The following is a 22,029-nucleotide window of genomic DNA, read 5'->3' on the forward strand; positions in this document are numbered from 1 at the left end:
AGAGAGAGAGAGAGAGAGAGAGAGAGAGAGAGAGAGAGAAAGAGAGAGAGAGTAAATTCCATATAACAGTAAAAACGTGTGTATTTCAATGTTTGTATCTGTATGCCTGTATTAACACTGAGTGTGTAAAAATTTATACATTAGTGTATAGTGAATTATGCATACAAAATATGCTACGGTACATGTAAAACTAAGTACAAATTCAAAAGTATACCCTCACAAATGTAATTTTAAATGTGCCTTTAAGAAGAAAACTAAATGTGTTAAGTGCATATTTATGAAGTGTATGTGTGACCAAGTGTGTGTGTGTGTGTGTGTGTGTGAGTCACTATGTTGTCTAAGTTTAGGCACATATGTTAGAATAAACTTAAATACATGAGTAGGTATATAGTGAGTTGTGAGTTTTATTTATTGATGAGAATACCGTTCTACATAAAAGCAAGCATGTACCTAAGTTTCAAGTATTAGTTACTGTATTGTACATGAAAGAAAGTGTGTGCACACATATATACATATCAGTGTGCATACACACACACACACACACATATATATATATATATATATATATACAAATACATAATTAAAATAGCTAATCTCCAATTTCCCCAGATAACTTTGCCTGACTGGAAATATTCTCTGTTCCAACAGAAAGCATTGAGAATAAGAAGAAATGTCAATAAACCATATTGACAATGTTACAGAAAACCAGCAACTGATATGCTTGACAAACAGATACTACCTACTTCCATATCTAATTTCTACATTTTTCATTGATGATGTGTATAAATTAGCATTCACACTAGACTGTTACGCAAATGGACACCAGCTTCAATCCCAGTTTGATACAGAGATTTTGTTACACAAATGCATCATCTATTAATTAATATACTGAAACTGAAATAACTTTAAAACGAAAATTAATGAGTAACTCCACTGATTTGCATTAAACACAGGTTTCAGGAAGAAAAAAAAACCAAGAAAATGTTTATATTTTTCTTCATGTTTCAATGTTGAAAACATTAGTAACTGAAACATTTTGCTTTTTCTACTTCCGTATTTCTTTAACGTCAGATGTTTTTCATATAATCTAAGAAAGAAAAAGAGAAACCTCTTTCATTGCTGTGGTGGTATGGCAAGAAGCTTGCTTCTCAAACACGTGGTTTGGGGATCAGTCTCAATGCATGGCAAATCGGGTGTCTTCTACAAGAGTCCCTGGGTTTAAGAAAGTAAGTAGTGGGGTCAGTTCTTTCAAATAAAATCTTCAAGGCAATGCCCCAGCACGGCCACAGTTCAATGATTGGAACAAGTAAAAGATATAAGAAATGCAATTGCTGATCCCTAACTCAAGTCCAAATACTGAGAATTTATATTCAGCTTCATTCAATGTATTCAAGAGAATACATTTACTTAGTAAAAGATTCAATGCTAAAAAGTTAAGAAGAAATCTCTCTCATCATTATAATATGGATGGTTTAGATTAGTGATTCTCAACCATTTTTTGCTTTTGGATCTCTTTGGATTCATATTTTACTAGGGCAGACTCTCATAGCCATTCGATATTTCAAAAATTGAATTATATTTTTATGTTTTTTTTTGTTTTTTTTTTTCGAGCGAGATCGTTGCCAGTGCCCCTGGACTGGCTCTTGTGTGGGTGGCACATGAAATGCACCATTTTGAGCATGGCCGTTGCCAGTACCGCCTGACTGGCCTTCGTGCGGGTGACACGTAAAAGCACCCACTACACTCTCTGAGTGGTTGGCATTAGGAAGGGCATCCAGCTGTAGAAACTCTGCCAAATCAGATTGGAGCCTGGTGTAGCCATCTGGTTTCACCAGTCCTCAGTCAAATCGTCCAACCCATGCTAGCATGGAAAGAGGACGTTAAACGACGACGACGACGATGGTTAAATATTATAAGGAATTGTATTGAAAAAAAATTGTTAAAATATTTTGTATATTGTAGAAGTAAGACCAATTTATTACACAAATTTTAGCAACGAAATTTTGTATAGACCCCCTAAGGGTTATATGGACCCTGGTTGAGAACCACTGGTTTAGATCATTATCATCATTTAACATCTGTTTTCCATGCTGGCATGGTTTGGACGATTTGACAGAAGCTGGCAAGGTGGAGGGCTGCACCAGGCCCCAATCATCTGTTTTGACATGGTTACTATGAGTGTACTGGGTGCTTGTACATGGTTCTGGCACAGGTGCTTTTTATTTAATGCCAGTACAGGTGCTTTTCATGTGGCACCAGTACCCATGGAGTCACCAAGTGGCTTGCAAGACAAGGACATCTCAGCACCATGTTAATAAACTGATAAAGATATTTTACAGCTCTAGTTTAATATTTTACTTATCTTGGTTTAAGCCCTGCTGAAGGTGATTTTCTTTGCAAATTCTCAAGACTCAATAAAATGTGTACCAATAATATACTGAAATCACTGGAATCAAATAAAACCACGACCATATGAATAGTATCATCATTTTAACACCCCATTTTTCATGTTTCAGACTTGTTGAGGCATATTTTCTACAACTGAATAACCTTTCTGTTGCCAACCTTCACTTGTTCCCTATGGCTGCACATGATCTCACAGAAGATTGGAAACAACACCACTTGTATGATGGTGACGCTTGTTTACAATTAGCACATGAAGTCAAAATAAGGAGAAACATACACACACACATGTACATACATATATATAAAAGGATTCTTCAAGTTGCTAGCAAGTAAATTCATTCACAAGTCAGGGTCTATAGAAGAAGACACTTGCACAAGGTTGGGGAGCAGTTTAATGTCTTAACCACATAGCCAGTCCTGCACCTTAATACAAGGGTGGAATCTTTGAAGACATTGGCAGTAACAGGTGAAAGTCAATCAATGAAAGCCCCAATATAAAATAAAATAACTAATATTTAGTGGCTTGGAACATAAGCTTGAAAGTAGACACATTTTCTAGGACCGTAAAATAGCATTTTTCAATGTTGGCAAGCAATAACTACTATAAATATATATCTTATTTTGATTTTTATCCTAAGAGTCAAGATTATTATCATTCTAATCTACCATCAGTGAAATCTGATATCGGGGGCTAATTATTTTGTATCTCCCACTATATATCATGAGAGCAACCTTCAGCCATCAGCTTAAATACTTCATTAAAAGTATCCAGCCAAGTACTCTAAAAATATACCACCTTAGAAACAAAAAAACAAAAAAAAAAACAATGAAAATTTTGAACTTGTAGTGGCTTATCTAGAAAAAAGGGTAATCTTTATTTTGAATTAAAGTAATGTAGTATTTGTTTATGTTATACACTTTCAGGAAAAGGAAAACTTTTAAAATATTTCATCATCATAGAAACTGAGATGGTTGTGTAGTTAAGAAGTTTGGTTCACAGTCATGTGGATTTTGGTTGAAACCCACTGTACAGCACATTGTGAGTGCAACACCTTAACCATGCACCACACACGCAGAATGTTAACATGCTACAGGTTAATTTGAGCAAAATAGTGACATGTTTACATTATGACCAGTCACATTTGAAGACCTGTGGAATGAGAAATTCCTTACTTAAAAAGCAGGTAAAGGAAGACCAGCCAGGAAGAGCAGTCAGTCATAAAATCTTGCCTCAAATACATCCTTGTCCAACTCATGCCATCATGGAGAAAAAAATGAATATTAAACAAACAAAGGAATATCTTTGTTTGGCCAATGCTTTGTCATCATTGTTCATCGTTTAACGTCCGCTTTCCATGCTAGCATGGGTTGGACGATTTGACTGAGGACTGGTGGAACCCGAAGGCTACACCAGGCTCCAATCTGATTTGGCAGAGTTTCTACAGCTGGATGCCCTTCCTAACGCCAACCACTCAGAGAAGTGTAGTGGATGCTTTTACGTGTCACCCGCATGAAGGCCAGTCAGGCGGTACTGGCAACGGCCACTCTCAAAATGGTGTATTTTATGTGCCACCCGCACAAGAGCCAGTATTTTAGTGAGCATTTCATTTGGGTATAATAGATGCCAATTTAAATAAGCATCTATATAGACAGTTTTACTTTATTTTAGATTTGATAAATCTCCATCCTTTCTCAGTGTATCATAGCTACTAATCTAGAATTGGAGATCTATGCACACATATATATACTTATATATGGCAGGCTTCCATTCAGTTTCCATCTACCAAATTTTACTCATAAGGTTGACTCAAGGCTACAGTAGAAAACACTTACCCACGATGTCACACACAAATGGACTGAGCCTAAAATCATGTGATTATGAAGTGAAATTCTTTCTCAAGTACACAGCCATACACATGCTTACCTTCTCTGCACAGTGATATCTGTGTTTACTTTAACCATACAACCACATATATATAAATAAATAAATATAGAGATCCATATAAACATGTTTTGATATTGTACACAGCTATAAAACAGCTACAAGAAAATGAAGAGAGCAACAAATGTAAATATTCATTAATTTGAAAATACAACTTTATATAAACAATTAGATATAATAAAAGTACACACGCACGCACACGCACACATGCACGCACACACACACACACACACACACACACACACATACACACAGCAACATAAAGAGATGACAAAAGAGATCAGAAAAGTGCATAAAAATAAGGAGAATGGCACTCATAATCTGAACATAATAAGTGGAAAACCGAAAACAACAGCGCTATGAGTCATGAAATAAGTGCACACAGATGTATGTACAAACAACACACACACACACACACACACACACACACACACACACAGTGAATATCCAGTTTAAAGGAGACCTTAATAATAATAATAATAATTCCTTTAAGGTTCATGATCTTTATTTTCATAACAGGCATTGTTTAATGAGGTTAATGCACAATACAAGAAACAACATGATATATCAATAACAATATATATAGCATTTGTAAAAATGCTGCCTGCTATTAAACCTCATCTTAAACAACAACAGTACACCTCAATAGTTCACTAGGTGCAAAAGACAGAAAGAAATTCTTATATTTATTTCCATAAGTCTACTACTGACGCTTAAAATGCATTCAATATATATATTTTTTTTCCAAATAAAGTGGAAAATAATGATACTAGGAGAAGATTTTTCATGTGTTCTTAATTTAATTTAGGCTTAAGCCTAAGGTAAAATGTGATGTCAATTTTTAAAATGGATGGAAAAGAACAGATAAACAAACGCTTTCCATATTCTATAATACAACATGCTGATCTTTTAAAGTCTTTTCACACTTCATTTGATTATTCACAAACATATACTTAAGATATAAAAACATTTCCAAATACAGAGATTCAAAAATATATGTAAATGCACATAAAAATAATAACTATCCAAAAGTATGCATGTCTCCGTGAGTGTATGTAAGTGTATATATGTGAGTGTAAGTGTATAAATACATGTATATGAATATGATATAGGTGTTTATGCATGCATATACACACATAGATATATAAATATGAAGACATGCACACATGTACCTGCATTTATACATGTATTCATATATATACATATATACACACAAATGCATACATATGTATATATATATATATATATATATATATATATATATACACACATGCACACGTGTATATATGTGTGTATATATACATATACATACACATGTATGTATATACACATATATATATGCATATATATACACACACACATACATACACACATGTATATGTGTGTTTATATATATATATATATATATATATATATATATATATATATATATATATATATACATACATATATATATACATGTATGTATATCTATATATATATATATATATATATACATATACACACACATGTGTATATATATAGATATATATATAGATATATAAATATATATGCATACACATGTATATAAACACACACACATATATACATATATATACACACACACACACATATATTCATACATATATAAATATATATATATATATATATATATATATATATATATATATATATATACATACACATATATATCTATACATACTCACACACACATATATACACACATGTATATATACATACACACAGACATACATACAAGCACACATATATACACAAGCACACATTTATACATATGTGTATTCATATATAGAACACACACACACAGAAAAATACAAGCCTAGCTGTGTGAATAAGAAGTTTGCTTCTCCACCACATGGTCTTGGGTTCAGTCTTACTCTGTACCACTTTGAGCAAACGTCTTCTACTCTCACCTGAATCACATATTTATTTAACCAATGCCAGCATGATAAGAACAAACATACAAATGAATGAATCAATAAATAAATGAAAGATATGGAACTGAAATCTATTGTAGATGTTTTAAATAAATTTTAAATAAATTTTATATAATTAACAGGTTTAACAAAGAAAGGCAGAGTCAATGCTTTGTTTGATTTGTATCTGAAATGCTTGTTGCTAAACATTATATACACTTTGCACAGAGCTGTTCTTCATGCATGAGTTAATTGCATATACTTTCAATTGGTATCTATATATTTCTTATTGTCTGTTTATTGATATAAATTTCCCGTATCTTCCCGCCATTTCTATCAGACTATACCTTCAGTGCATGGCTCTTATTTCTACAAACACACATACACACAACAAATCCTACTACTTCTCTTACGCACCTAATACATCTGATATCTACTACATCCTCTCGCTTCCCCCCCCCACCATTTTTTCCCTCTTATTTCTATCTCAGTCTACCTTCCTTCCCCCCCCCCCTTGCTTCTATTAGTTTCTACATTTTCACTATTACTCCTTTGAAATATTTATCACTGACTTTTATCTCATTCTCTCTATTGATATCCCCCCACCTCTTCTTTTCTTATATCGTTCTCCTCCGCCACCATGCATAAATACACATGCTGCACCTGTTATCATTGATGTCTCTGCATTCCAGCACTTTCTATGACAGCCTATAAAGTCTGAATATCTCTCTGTTATCTCTATTGATGCATTGCACCGCCACTCCAACCCTAATTCCTTCACTGTCTATATCAACTCGTACATACCCTCCTAGTTTTAACTAGTATCCGTATGCTGCAACTCTTCCTGCCTTTCCTCCTACTACAATCTAAATCTGCCTCTTTCTATTTGTTCTAATAATCATTCCTAGTCTCACTCATTCACTCTCTCTCTCTCTCTCTCCCTCTCTCTTAGAACACTAGTAGTTTTAGTTATTGGACACAGAACAATAGCAACTGGTACTTTGAAGACAGTGCAGAAAGTCAGCAGAACTGTCAAACCAAACCTATGTAGGTCAATGGCTCCAGTAACAGCTGGAAGAGACCAGCTAGTTACTAAGCAACCAAGGTAATGATACTTTAAGAACAGGAGAAAAAAAAGAAAAAAAAAACAAGAAAAAAAACCACATATGCCAAAAACAATGTAAAGAAAAAGCTTTCTTTTAGAATGGATCAAATGAAATTTTTGATACAAAGGCAGCATCCAAAAGTATTGGAAAGTTGCATCTGTTGTAGAAAGCAATAGAAACACAGAATTCAAAATCAGCATGAATAGCAAGAGATACATTAATAGTGAATTGATCACAAACCATCATAGAGTAACATAAGCTTTGTCTCAAGTATTTTTGACTCTCGGGAGATTTATTAATCATCCTCTTCTTGAATATATATCTTCAGTGCCATTCAGAAATACAATACACTAGAGTTATTCAGTTTGGCATTTGTGTAACTGTAACTGATCAAAATATAGACAAGTGCATACGTATGCACTGAAATCAATGCTTGCCTGAATGCACATACATATATCAGTATGGTATGTATACATACACATGTGTGTGTCTGTGTGTGTGTGCATGTGCGCCTATATATATAAACACACATGTACATATACACATATACACATATATATATATATATATATATATATCCATTTCTACATATATACGTTATATATATATATATATATATATATATATATATATATATATATATATATATATTCATGCACACACACACATTTATATATACATACATACACATCCATATATACATACACATATATACATACACATACATATTTACATGCACATATACATCATTATTCTCAGTTCAACATTCACTTTCCCATGCTTGCATGGATCAGAGGAGATTCATTGAGGCAGAATTTTCTATAGCCAGATACTCTTATTCTTCTTGTCCCTAACCCTCACCTACCTCTAGACCAGACATGTTTACAAAAAATTTTGCAAAGAAACATGTAAGCTGCTATGACAGCCAAATTTGTTTAGAATTAGTACATGCTGTCAAGATACACGCATACAGTTTCTTATTTCTTTATTGCTTACAAGGGGCTAAACACAGAGGGGACAAACAAGGACAGACAAATGGATTAAGTCGATTACATCGACCCCAGTGCATAACTGGTACTTAATTTATCGATCCCGAAAGGATGAAAGGCAAAGTCAACCTCGGCGGAATTTGAACTCAGAACGTAGTGGCAGATGAAATACCGCTAAGCATTTCACCCGTGCGTGCTAACGTTTCTGCCAGCTTGCTGCCTTACACATACAGTTTCTGTCAACCAAATTCACAATCAAGTCTTTGGTCATTGAAGGGCTATAGTAGAAAACACTTGCCCAGTGTACTGCACAGTGGAACTGAAGAATTTATCCTCCTTTAGTCAAAGGCAGATCATATGATGCTTGTGTGCAAAGGGCACTGTTGCACAGCAGCAAGATGTGGGCCTTAAGTGTCAAGAGAAAATAAAAACTAGAGAGAAATGAGTATGCTTGACTTGATGTGTCATGCCAATGTCCATGAACATCTAAGTATGAATGAACTAAGAGACAAACTGGATATAAGAGGATCAGATGTATCATGCAAGAGAGGACACCGCAATTTTATGAGCATCCAATGCAAATAGAGGATGACAGCTGCATAATCAAGTGATAAGTATTCAAAATGAATGGTACCTGTGAAAGAGGGAAACTGAAGAAGACATGGGATGAGGTGATGAAAACGATTTCAAGATGTAACATCTAATGAAGAAGATGACAAGGGATTGCATCAACTGGTACAAAATATTGCCATAGAAGTCCTGATCTCCCTCATAAACTTGAAGAAATACTAATTGAAAAAGTGAGATAGTATATGCATATCCCTCTGTCTACTGGCTATTCTATACCCTCAGATCCTCCTACCATTTTGTACACCATCCTTTCATATACCTTCATATCTTTTACTCATTGTAACATACCACCCATAAATGAAAGGAAGACACTCAATCTATGTACATTAAATATCTCTCCTTCCCCATCCAGCCACAGAAATCATGTCATAAATGAGATACTACAACAAGACATGATCCCTCAACTCACTGAAACCTATTGAACAGTTTAACTCATTGTCAGCATGGAAAGTGGACGTAAAATAATGATTTTGCGTGTGTGTGTGTGTGTGTGTGTGTGTGTGTGTACATGCACACAAACACATACATACATACATTCATACATTAAATATATATATATATATATATATATATATATATATATATATATATATATTCACACACATATATACACATAAATACACACATATTACATATATACATATATATAAATGTGTATGCACACAGACATACACTTACACATACATGTATGTATATAAGTGTAAACAAATAATAAATACAAATTCCAGTATAAAATAACTATGAAAACACAAGCATTCACATGAGTTTTTGATCACACATCCATGCAAAATGAAACATTCATTCACATACAAAACCAAGTGCAATATCAGAAATGAGAAAAGATGCCACTGGAATGAGAACGATAATCAATATGGAAATTGCAAACCAGTACATGCATTTTCATTCAGTTCTGTTATAAACTGTCCAATCTTTGGAATGTGTCTTGTACCTCAAAGAAAACTAGAACCTGTTTACTGAGGTTTTGTGTTTAGTTATTTCAAACTACGAGTACATGTGAAACTGCAATAATACTGTTATATACTACTTAGTACTCTTCAAGTAATACAAGTGGAATGTGATCTTGATTAGAGTCATATATCATGACAGCCATCCATCGAGATAAAATTACAGAAATATAGCCAATAACAGATTTTCACTAGAGGCAGAGGCTCAAATAGCTTGCCAAGTATGACACATCTCCCCTGTGGCCATTAACAGAAGAGAATAATACAATTTCCTAGTCATAGAAAAGATATGCCAACACAAAAAAAAAAGGACAGGGGTATTTAAAAAAAAAAAACAACTTGATATTATGTCAAAACAAAAAGGCAAGGAAAGAGAGTTTTAAAACCAGACACAAAATAAGGATGATTTTTGTAGGAATATTAATTTAGTTGGGACAGAATGCAAGTATAAAATACATGATAGCCTCAAGTTTGAAAGTTTAGAGGATAGAAAACTAGTGTTGTTCACTGTAGAAGTAGATTTCACATGGTAACAGGTCATAAACTTAAATTGTGACATACAACATGTACATTATTTTCATATGGACTAGAAACAGCATGCTCCATATTCCAACATTATTTTAACATAATCAAAAAGAAAAGATTACTCCCATTTTAGACATCCAGTAAAAACATTATCATTTTAATAGTACAAAATATTAAAATTTATAAAACTGTCAGACCCATGAAAGTTTAGAGAAAAATGGAAAGCAGAAAGAAAATGGATTAGAAAGAAGCAGGCACCTCATTTATGTGATTAGATGTTCTATTAATGCTACCTCATCAAATATTGGTGCCTTTCAGTTAGACAGCTTGACATAAGCTCTATATATTTATGTATACTTTCATAAACATGTTCGGCATTGAGTTGCAAGGAAAAAGGAAACTGGTGTTGTTACTGAAATGTGTCTAATACAGAAACCATATCGGTAATGTGGAATATTGTGAAAGCAATTTAGATTGAGAGCAAACACTGACATTTAATTCACCATTTCCAGTTTACTTTAAGAGTAAGAAAAAAAATTAGGGAAATATCATTTTACTCTTCCAAATGATATTAAAGTTTCTAATTACCATTTCACTTTGATGTTTTTCTCAAGCCTAGAGGATATCGCAACAATAAAGTGCTTTAACCCTCAAGCATTTAAACCAGCCATATCTGACCCAAATATTCTACCTGTTTTACGTTCAAAGCAGCCAGACCAAAATTCTCACACCTATCCAACAATATAATTTTAAAAATAAGCAATCACTTCATCGAAATCTCAAAAGTCCAAGATAGTGCATGATTGATTTAAAACAATGTGAATAAACATGCATTACATTTGACCGAATAACCTGAATATTAAAGCGTTAATGTCCAAAAAACAAAGTGTTTAGTGTCCAAACAATAACCAGTCTCTGTGAAATTTAAAGTCTGAATCTTTTTAGGGTTGATTTAACCTTTGTCACTGAATAGCTCATTAAAACAAATATTGCCAGTAAGCTAAGATAAATAATAAAAAATGCATAAGGTGTAACACTGTATCACTACCTCAAATGAAGAAGTTATGTAATATCTACAAGCATTGAAAGATTCATGTTATTATTCTTTTTACTCTTTTATTTGTTTCAGTCATTTGACTGTGGCCATACTGGAGCATTGCCTTTTTAGTCGAACAAATCAACCCCAGGACTTATTCTTTGTAAGCCTAGTACTTATTCTATCGGTCTCTTTTGCCGAACCGCCAAGTTACAGGGACGTAAACACACCAGCATCGGTTGTCAAGCGAAGCTGGGGGGACAAACACAGACACACAAACATATACACACACATACATATATAAATAAATATACATATATACGACGAGCTTCTTTCAGTTTCCGTCTACCAAATCCACTCACAAGGCGTTGGCCGGCCAGAGGCTATAGTAGAAGACACTTGCCCAAGGTGCCACGCAGTGGGACTGAACCCAGAACCATGTGGTTGGTAAGCAAGCTACTTACCACACAGCCACTCCTGCGCCTATATGATAATTTAATAAAAACAAAATTGTTATCCTCCAGCGTTCATACTTTCATACTTTCCACTACTGCTTCTCTATTGATCTGTCTGGCTATATATACAGTCTTACATGCCCAGATAAGAAAATATCTAACTTGTGACTCTTTCAGTTTACACTCATCTTCAGTTAATAATGAAAACGATAATAGCCTTGAAAGTTTCAGGAAAATCCTGTACTTTCTCAAAGAATAGAACATTCCTGCATTCTTAACAGGCAAGTTGGCATCATTGCAATTCAAGATTCTTGGGATTCTTTGACCTCATCACACTGGACAGGACACAATTAGATTTATATGACTATGAAGTGTGCATTGGGAAAAATGGACACTTCTCACTCCTTTCTGGTTTTTCTTCCTTATTCAGCTACATCTTTCTAGCTCTATCATTCTCTTTATCTCTCAATCTATCTCTCAAACTATCTCTCTCATTGACTCTTATTCATACATTTTGTAGTATATTATATAGCAAATAAAATATAAGCAAATAATATTCTTTTCTATCTAGAAGTACATGATAATGTTGGGTTTTTTTGTTTTTGCTTTTTTTTTCTTATGATATTAAACACAAATATAAGAGGAAGCATGATTTTATATCTCAATTTGACCAAAACATTCTTTTTTTTTTCTATAAGCATGTTTGTATTCAACAAAATTAGAAATTTTCATACAACCTCGACTTTTTTCTTGTTTTCTAATACCATTATTTAGAATATGTAGATATTACTATTTACTCAGTATTCAAAAATCTTCCTCCGTATGCAAAAGAAGAGTTCTTTATAAACTCTAATTTTAGATTGTATAGGATTCTATTGCAGCATATGAAAACATGATTTGCAGGGACTCTGTTATTGTATTAGTTGCTGGTAGTAGAATTTTTATCGAGATATTCATATCTTTGTATTGACCATCTGATTCGAAATTGAATTCTCACTTAGATCTGTTTATAAAACACAGAGTTGATATTCAGAGTAAGAAATATCCCCACCAATGGAGTGGCACAGATATGGTTGAGTGGTGGAAAAGTCTGCTTCATACCTGCACGGCTTTAGGTTCCATCTTATTGCACAGCATTTTGGGCAAGCATCTTCTGAAAGGACATACAGTTGACCAAGGCCTTGCGAATGAAGTTTGCTAGACAGGGGGTGCGAGGAAGCCTGTCAGAGAGGCTGTTTCTATTCTTGCTTGGGAGACTTAATGCATCATTTGGTTTAACACTACCCACTCGGCACTTGGATGTTTTTAATCAAATTCACTGTTATAAGCATATGAGTTAAGTCTCTGGTCAGAGAACAACTTCCTCCCTTAATCCCAAACATCTCAGAGGTCCCTAAAAAGTGTCATGGATGTGGCCCTCTTTTTCTGGCTAGCCCCCCCACCACACACACACCAGAAAAAAAAACAGAAAGCAACCCCACCACCACCACCACCACCACCACCACCATCACTATCACCCCACCTCCCTTTCAGAAACATGAACTTACAGCTTATCTGAATACTTAAAAGTATTGAAAAGTGTTGTAGTATCATCGTTTTAGTGCCATAGTGTTTTTTCATAACAATGTCATGAGATTCAGCTCAATGGTTACATGATGGAGACTATTTAACATGGCTGCCTTTTAAGAGTTGATTTTTTCCTCTTTTTTATGTCATGCTTTGCAGTTTTACTTGGTCATTCAGTTAAGACCATGGAATGATATAATGAGCCACATATGATTATTATTTTACTTTGATAAACACTCTGTTATAAAATTACATTAATAACCTTGAACAAGGCCCCTCTATCTGGAATTATGTTTGGCAATAATAATTTCTTCTAATTGATAAAATGTATAACTGCTCCATTTTCTAATCAGAAAACTGAAAATAGCAAATGGAAAAGAAAACAGCACATATACGTAAATTCCAAAATATTAGCTTAACACTTGGGCATTTTCCTTGCAATATAAGATTCTGATATAGAGCGATAAAAATAAACTTCAACTAGCAACTGATATTTCACTGTTCGATACTGGTTATTGAAAACATTGATTTGTTTAAAGATCTCAGGATACAATCAATGCTACATGGCAATTTTAGTTTTTAATCACATGACTTTAAATCAAATGACATTCAGTATTTATTTTTAAATCACTGACTCCCTCTCTCTCTCTCTCTCTCTCTCTCTCTCTCTCACTCACACACACACACACACACACACACACACAAATGAATACAAGTAATAAAAAACAACAAAAGTCCAATGGATGTCCACGGTTACTATTATTAGGATGTTGCTCGAGGTAGGTGTATGTATAACATTTTGGACATAGTCCTTCATTAGATACAAGAAGAAAGTCCAGGACAGACTAGGAAGAGGAAACGAGATATAGATATAAAATAAGACAAAAGAGCACAAAAAATATGAATATACATTAGGTTTGTGTGTGTGTGTCCGAGTCGGTCTGTGTGCACGCACACACCTGTATGCACCAGCACACATACACACATATGCATATACTTATATATATGAAACTTAGATGTTATCTCGTGCATATTAGTTGGATACTATTTAACTGCCACTATCCATCACATCTGTTCTCTATTTGCTTCTATTTTGGTTTTAACATGCACAGAACACATTTGTGCATTTCCAATTTATGCCAGATATGCATGCTTAGAAATTTCTATAAAATATAATTTATAAACAGTAAATATTGTTATCCATAAATTGCTATAGTTTTGTGAAGTAACATGATTTCTAAGTCTTAATTTAGTACTTCATGGGACAACAAAGAAAAACAGAAATGGAAAGAAAAGAAAATGGTTACGTTGTAAAAAAAAATAAATGAAATAAATCCTTTACCTGCTTCTTGGAAGAAACATTGAACCTTCAATAAAGACTGATCCAGATAACAAGATGTACCAACAGGTGCTTAATTCCCCCTGACTGCAAAAGAACAAAAGAATAAATAGTTTTATGAAGAAAACATACAAAGAAAATTTAAATTTGAAGATGATAATAGAAAAATGTCAATTATTTGAAAGATTTCGAGTGCCACAATCATTAGTTTCCATTTTTGTAGATTATTGTAAAACATGTTAGTTCTCTCAAACAATTATTGTTTTATTTTATTTTCTCGCTCGCTATTTAAAAGATTAAAATGAAATAATAATTTTACTGACATGCTATAAATATTTGTTCCAAGAGTCCAGAGAATTTTCCAAAATTTTATAGGCAAAGTTGTGGCTATACAGTTAAGAAGCTTTGTGAGCTCAGATTCAATCTCACTGCAGGGCACTTTGGACTAGTGCAACAGTTCTCAACTGTGGATCCCAGGGTCACATGCAGCTCTCAAGTATCCTTCTGGCAGACCCCGACATTTTCTCCTCTTTAAATATAACAATTTTTTCTTTAATTGACTTGTGTTTTACTTTTTTGGTGTGGATCCCCTAAAAGAAACCAGGTTTTGGATTTGGCCCGGATATTAAAAAGGCTGAAAACCACTGAGTGGGCTAGTTTTCTTCTATTAATGAGACCTGAGTGAATTTGGTAGACGGAAACTGAAAGAAGCCCATTGTGTAAGTGTGTGAGTGAGTGTCCCCTTTTCTAGATATCATGTGATGGTTATAAGTAAACATTGCCATCATACAAGTGAGGTTGTTTGTTTCCAGTCTTCCATGAAAAACATGTCTAAATATTGGGGAAATATTATCTTGCTTGGAAAGAGGTGAGGGTTGGAAACAGGAAGGGTATTTGATCATAGAAAATCTAGCTCAACAAATTCTGTCCAATCCATGCAAACACAGAGATGTGGATGTTAAATGAATTAGTCTTGCATCCAAAAATATAAATGGCAACTAGAAAGATATACTTAATAAAATTGTTATCCCATATCATCAAATTATGAATCTAGATGTCATTTTTGTTGAATTTTCTAAATGCAATTACTGCACTTAATATACTTATTACTTTAAAGATTACACATACTTACAATTAATTTTACACCTGTTTACTTAGCTGGCTACATTTTCAACTCAACATAACCACAAAATGTTACTTTTAAAAGACTCAAGAAATAAATATATGCAGCTTATTAAATTATAAACCAGTCTTAGAGAATTAGTAAGTTTATTTAGTAAACCTAACATCAGGAATAAAATCAAAAGCTTTTATGTATTTGACTATAAAAATCCTGAAGAAAAAATGCATTCAGTTAAAGCAAAACATGGAAGTGACTGTGCATAATATTTTTATACAATAGTTTTAAGATATGTAAGACACATATATGTAGTCATAGCAGGAAACAGAAATGACTGTATATAAATATTTTTATACTATAGCTTTAGCCATAGCAGGAAACAAATGATAGTTTACAATACTTTTTATAGCTTAAAGGATAAATGTTGTCAAAGCAGGAAACAGAAATGATTGTTTAAAATATATTTGTAGTGCCTTTAACATTTAAGCCAGCCCCATCCAATCCAAATACTCTACCTGCTTTATGGTCAGACCAGCCAGATTCAGCATTTCACACCAACCCTACAATGTCATTCTAAAAGTTAACTAGCAGATCATCAAGATCATTAAACTCTTGAAGGCACAAGATAATGCATGATTAATTCAAAACAATGTGAATAAAAGAGCATTACATTTGACAGAATAATCTGAATGCTAAGGGGTTAAAATATGTAGGATCAACAGATTTTTACTTAGAGCGAGTAACTCAACATAGCAGCTCCTAAATCACAGTCGGTGAGTACCCCAGTTATTACCACAATTTACAAAAGAATTTTGTTATTCCCTACAAACTGATACAAATTTCAAAATGAACTCTCAATCAAAAAATTCTCAAAGCTTATTTTATGTTTTTTATACATTGATCTAACTCCACAAAATAATAATCATAAATATTGTAATAATGACTGTTTCTGATTTAGACACAAATCCAGAATTGTAAGGGGAAGGGTTTAGCCAATAATATCAACCCCTGTACTTAGCTGATACTCTATTTCTACTCCAGAGGTATGAAAGGCAAAGTTGACCCCAAGAAGAACTGAACTCAGAAAGTAAAGAGTTTAAAGAAATACCTTGAGGTATATTATCGAACCCTTTAATGATTCTACCAGCTCACTTCCATATTTTATCAACCCAAGAGGAATGAAATGTAAGGCTGATCTCAGAGTATTTCAACAATGAAATGAAATACAAGTGTATACTTTCAATTGCTACCTTAAAGCAATTGGGTTAAAATATTTAAGCCTGCAGCAATGAAAATTGATAAAATACTGTAAATACTAAGAAGTTACATTTCTAAGCAGAAATGTCAAGTCAATTTGTGTGTTACTGGCAATATGCAATCCTATACACCCATAGTATTCTGCAACAAAACCAACATATCCACCAAGCTAGCCTAGTGAAGAGGGATGCTAGGAACTCAGAAGACCAAATATAAGACCTGTCAAGAAAAACCTATAATCCTAGTATATAGTCAAGGATTATCTAGCAATAGTACAGGAAAACCGAGAAATATTAAGTTTGGTGAATAAGCTTCCAGTAAGACTACTTTCAGGATGATGGACACTTTGTGCTTCTTAGAACATCTGTCTTGGAGAAAGATAGATAGGGTCTTTTAGCCATGTTTTGGGCAATCTATCTGCACTGCCTCTATGCCATGTTGTTGAGTCCAAGAAGACAACAATTAGAGGAGTACAGCTTGAATGAAAAACACGCTATAGTGATCAGCTTTAGCATTCACATTATTTTGTCAAATGTATTGCTTATTTATTCACAAATTGTCTTGTAGCTTCAAGATTTTGATGATGTGACTTTATTTTTAGAATGTCATTGTAAGGCAAAAGTGAGGGGCCCCAGCTCTGGCTAGTTTGAACATAAAACATGCAGAATATTTTGGCTAATTATGCCTCATTTAAATGCTAAAGGGTTAAGGCAGTTACTGACAGACTAGATTTTTGACAGCTTCCTGTAGCTGAGAGGAGGTACCACTCATGTTAAGTTACCCTACCACTGGATCTATCTCCTTCACAACTATGACTATAAAGCTTCATTGCATACCTATCTCTTGTAATGTGTATCAAGGGTCCATATAAGAAGAGAAAATGCTTGTAGTTAATGCTGTTGTGGCAGCTGGGGTATCACACACACACACATCTGCAACAATGGAATACTGACATTTCTGTAGTTTCCTTGCTTGTGAGGATATATGTTAGGTGTAGTAGCAGTTATGATTCTCTGGTGACCCACACAGTTGCCTCCTCCATTGACATTGCTCTTTAATATGTATATTCATCAAGGAATTGACAAATGAAAGGGATTGATTGGAATTTAGTCATCAAACAAACAATTAATGGAGAAGAGGCTTTATCGTATCATCAAATTCAATGGACAGCAAGGAAGCAAACATTTATGATGGAGAAAGCGTCAAGGGAGTGTCTGTAACATGGCACAGAACAGATATTAAAAAAGATTATTTGTGGGTGGGGATGGGGGAGGTACCAATGTGCATCAACAATAGATACACTCTTACATGTGCAGAGACACACACACACACACACACACACACACAAATGAATGAATTATGGACAAATGAATGAATTATGGATAAATGAATGGACAGATAGACAAAGACCGACAACATCCAAACCCTTACTGTCATACGAAATTCCACTCACAAGGTAATTGGGTAACTCAAGACTACCTTTTATCTTTTACTTGTTTCAGTCATTAGACAGCAGCCATGCTGGGGCACTGATTTCAAGAATTTTTAGTTGAATGAATCAACCTTAGTACTTACTTTTTAAAAGCTTGGTACCTATTCTATCTGTCTCTTTTGCTGAACTGCTAAGTTACAGGGACATAAACGCAACAACACCAATTGTCAAGCAGTGGTCAGAGACAGATACAAAGACACACACATGTAGATATTTATATGATGGGCTTCTTTCAGTTTCTGTCTACCAAATCCACTCACAAGGCTTTGGTTGGCCTGAGGATATACAAGTTGCCCTACAGTAGGACTGAAGCTGGAACCATGCAGTTGGAAAGTAAACTTCTTACCACATAGCCATGCCTTTGCCTAAGATCATGCACAATGAGATCAAACCCAGACCCACAAATTTGCAAAGGAAACTTCTTAACCATACAACCATGCCAGTACTTATAGTTATGATATTTTAATTTGGAGGCATAGATGTATCACTTTGGTGAAATATATCTTTCTCCATTCTCTCTAAGTCTATGAGAAGATTTATTAAACTATTTTAATTTTGAATATTGTCAGATCTTAGAACACAAATAACAAGCACTCTTCTACAATATCTAAAAACATGATATGCTTTCTATTTTTGTTTATTTTTGTAACTATATTTACACAGAAAACAACCAAAATCTGCTATATAACTAATATAAATAGCTAGTTTCCAATCATAGATAAAAGTATCTCAGAACCACTATGAATTCTGCCTTTTATCAATGAACCTAAGTTATTTACTACTGCTGTAAAAGGCATGTGGTTTCTATGATGCAAGTAAAGTAATATCATGCAGGCTTTATTGAAATAAAATAAACCCCTCTAACTCTCATTAATAACATTTAGAAAACATGGTGTTCCAATGATATTTCCAATTATAAAACTGATAATGGAATTAATGTGAAACATTTACAAATATAACTATTCCATAAGCCAAAAATACTCTTGAAATCAGTGTCAGGTGAAGGAAAACAGCTGCTAACAATAAATTTATTCAGACATTTGAAGAAATTGTTATGTAACATATATCAAAATTAATAGCGTCTTTACTTAGTGAAGCTTTTACTTATAAAACAACAATAACAATTTGAATTTTCCTCTCTTTCCTAATTACTTTGACATTTGAAACAATCTTATTCATATGCAATATGAAAACTAAAAATAATTTAAAACCTAATTCCCCCAGATTTGAAATCATTTTCAAAACAGAGACTGAATGCATCAGTTACATAGTGAAGTTGTATATATCTATAATTCTTCAGATATCACCCAAACCAACGTGAAGTTCTATTTCCAGCTTAAATTCATAATATCATCAAATCTACTTTGTTTCTTAAGGACATAGAGTACGAGAATTCTGCTGAATATTTCAATAAGCATTTCTATAATATTTGCTGCAATTGCTATTTTTGTCTCAGGAAAATAATAAGCATGTACAGATTTTTGTCTTTAACTCATTGTAATATCTGTATTCATCACTTGATTACCTTCAAGCTGCATATATATATATATATATATATATATATATATGTAATTCTTTGTTTCTTTATTGGCATCAGTAAATAAAAAAAAAATCAATAAGTTATATGTTCAGAATGGTGCACTTGATCATATTTCAATCTACTCAATTATGAAAGTGTCAAGGGCTGTTATAAAAAAATTTCGCAATATTAATATTGATTAAGAAATATTATTCAGAATGCTATTAATGCCATATAAATGTTTCCCAATTGCTAACCTAATCTCATTCATACAAAACGTTTAGTAACCCTTTACACAGATCAAAACTTCCTATTTTAACTTCAGAAAGTAGTGACAGAGCTTTCAGCTTCTATATTTCAAGATATTAAAGTACTTTTCCTGATGATGTCCAGCAGTGTAAATTGATTGATTTATTCATCATTCACACAAATACCTTTTATTCTTGGATTATTTGGAAGAACTCATTCAAATCTATTGTCTTCACAAGTACCCAGCATTTATCTTTTTAAACACTTATCACTTTTTTTTTTTTGTTAAAACTTATATTGACATTAGTTAAACTGTTGCATAGAACACTAAGCTATAGAAAATAGAAGAGTTGGAGAATTGCAGTTTACTGTTTCACTCCTTTTCCCTCCCACCACCACCACCACCAATCTTTCAGGAAATCTTTGCATTTAACAGGTTAAGATTTGGCTACATTAGCAAGAAATTTGCTTCACAACCATGTGGTTTCTGGTTCAGTACCACTGTACAGCACCTTGGGCAGGTGTCTTCCATTATAGTCCCAGGCCAATCAATGCCTTGTGAATGAATTAAGTAGACAGTAACAATGTCCATTAAGTGTGGGTGTGTGTATTTATGCTTGTCCCCCACTGCTTGACAACTGTTGTTGGTTTGTTTACATTCTCATAATTAGTGGTTCACCAAAAAAGAGACTAGCAGAAAAGGTACAAGACATAAAGATATATAAATAAATACAGGAATCAATTTGATCAACTAAACATTTCAAGGCAAACATGGCCACATGAAATAAGTAAAATAATAAAATAAAGATAAATAACTATGTTGATATTCTCCTACTGAGGACTTGCCTTTAATGATAGTTATGATAATTAAGTAGACATTGTTACTGTCTACTTAATTCATTCACAAGGCATTGATTGGCCAAGGTGCTGTACAGTGGTACTGAACCAGAAACCACATGGTTGTGAAACAAATTTCTTGCTAATGCGGCCATATCTTCACCTGTTAAATGCAAAAATTTCCTGAAAAGAGTGGTGGTTGTGGTGGGAGGGAAAAAGGCTGAAACAGTCAACTGCAATTCTCCAACTCTTCTATTTTCTATAGCTTAGTGTTCTATGTAACAGTTTAACGAACGTCAATATAAGTTTTTCATGATACTTATTATAATTTATACTTTGAAGGAAAAACAAATCTTTAATAAGATACACAAAAAATTTTCAAATACTTTTGGAATTTTATAATGTTAGACTGATATACTATCAACAGACTTTGACGAGTTCAGTATATTATTTTATAAATAATATAGATAGACTCTTAAAGAAGAATTCAACTCAACTTTGAGTGATTTCTAAGTATCAAAAAGGTCAGTGCCTTACGACTATCTTTTTATGTACTTTACTTCTATAATTCAGATGGTAAACTTTTTGACCTCTGTCTGATACAAAAATTTTATCTGCTTAAGCTTACACCAACATTTACAATTCTATCACATTTAACCGAA

At 33.5% G+C, this 22,029-nt stretch overlaps 1 protein-coding gene across 18 annotated transcripts in view; it reads right to left on the reverse strand.

Moving 5' to 3' along the window:
* The window catches only part of LOC106881120 (rap guanine nucleotide exchange factor 6), a 453,933-nt gene that overhangs the window by 275,033 nt on the left and 156,871 nt on the right, over positions 1 to 22,029 (reverse strand). For all 18 annotated transcript variants that reach the window (XM_052966986.1, XM_052966968.1, XM_052966966.1 and 15 more), the window contains exon 4: positions 14,897 to 14,980. In XM_052966986.1, the coding sequence (XP_052822946.1) occupies positions 14,897 to 14,980 (84 nt within the window). The remainder of the gene's footprint in view (positions 1 to 14,896; positions 14,981 to 22,029) is intronic.

Source organism: Octopus bimaculoides, chromosome 4 (genome assembly GCF_001194135.2).
Source record: "Octopus bimaculoides isolate UCB-OBI-ISO-001 chromosome 4, ASM119413v2, whole genome shotgun sequence".
NCBI lineage: Eukaryota > Metazoa > Mollusca > Cephalopoda > Octopoda > Octopodidae > Octopus > Octopus bimaculoides.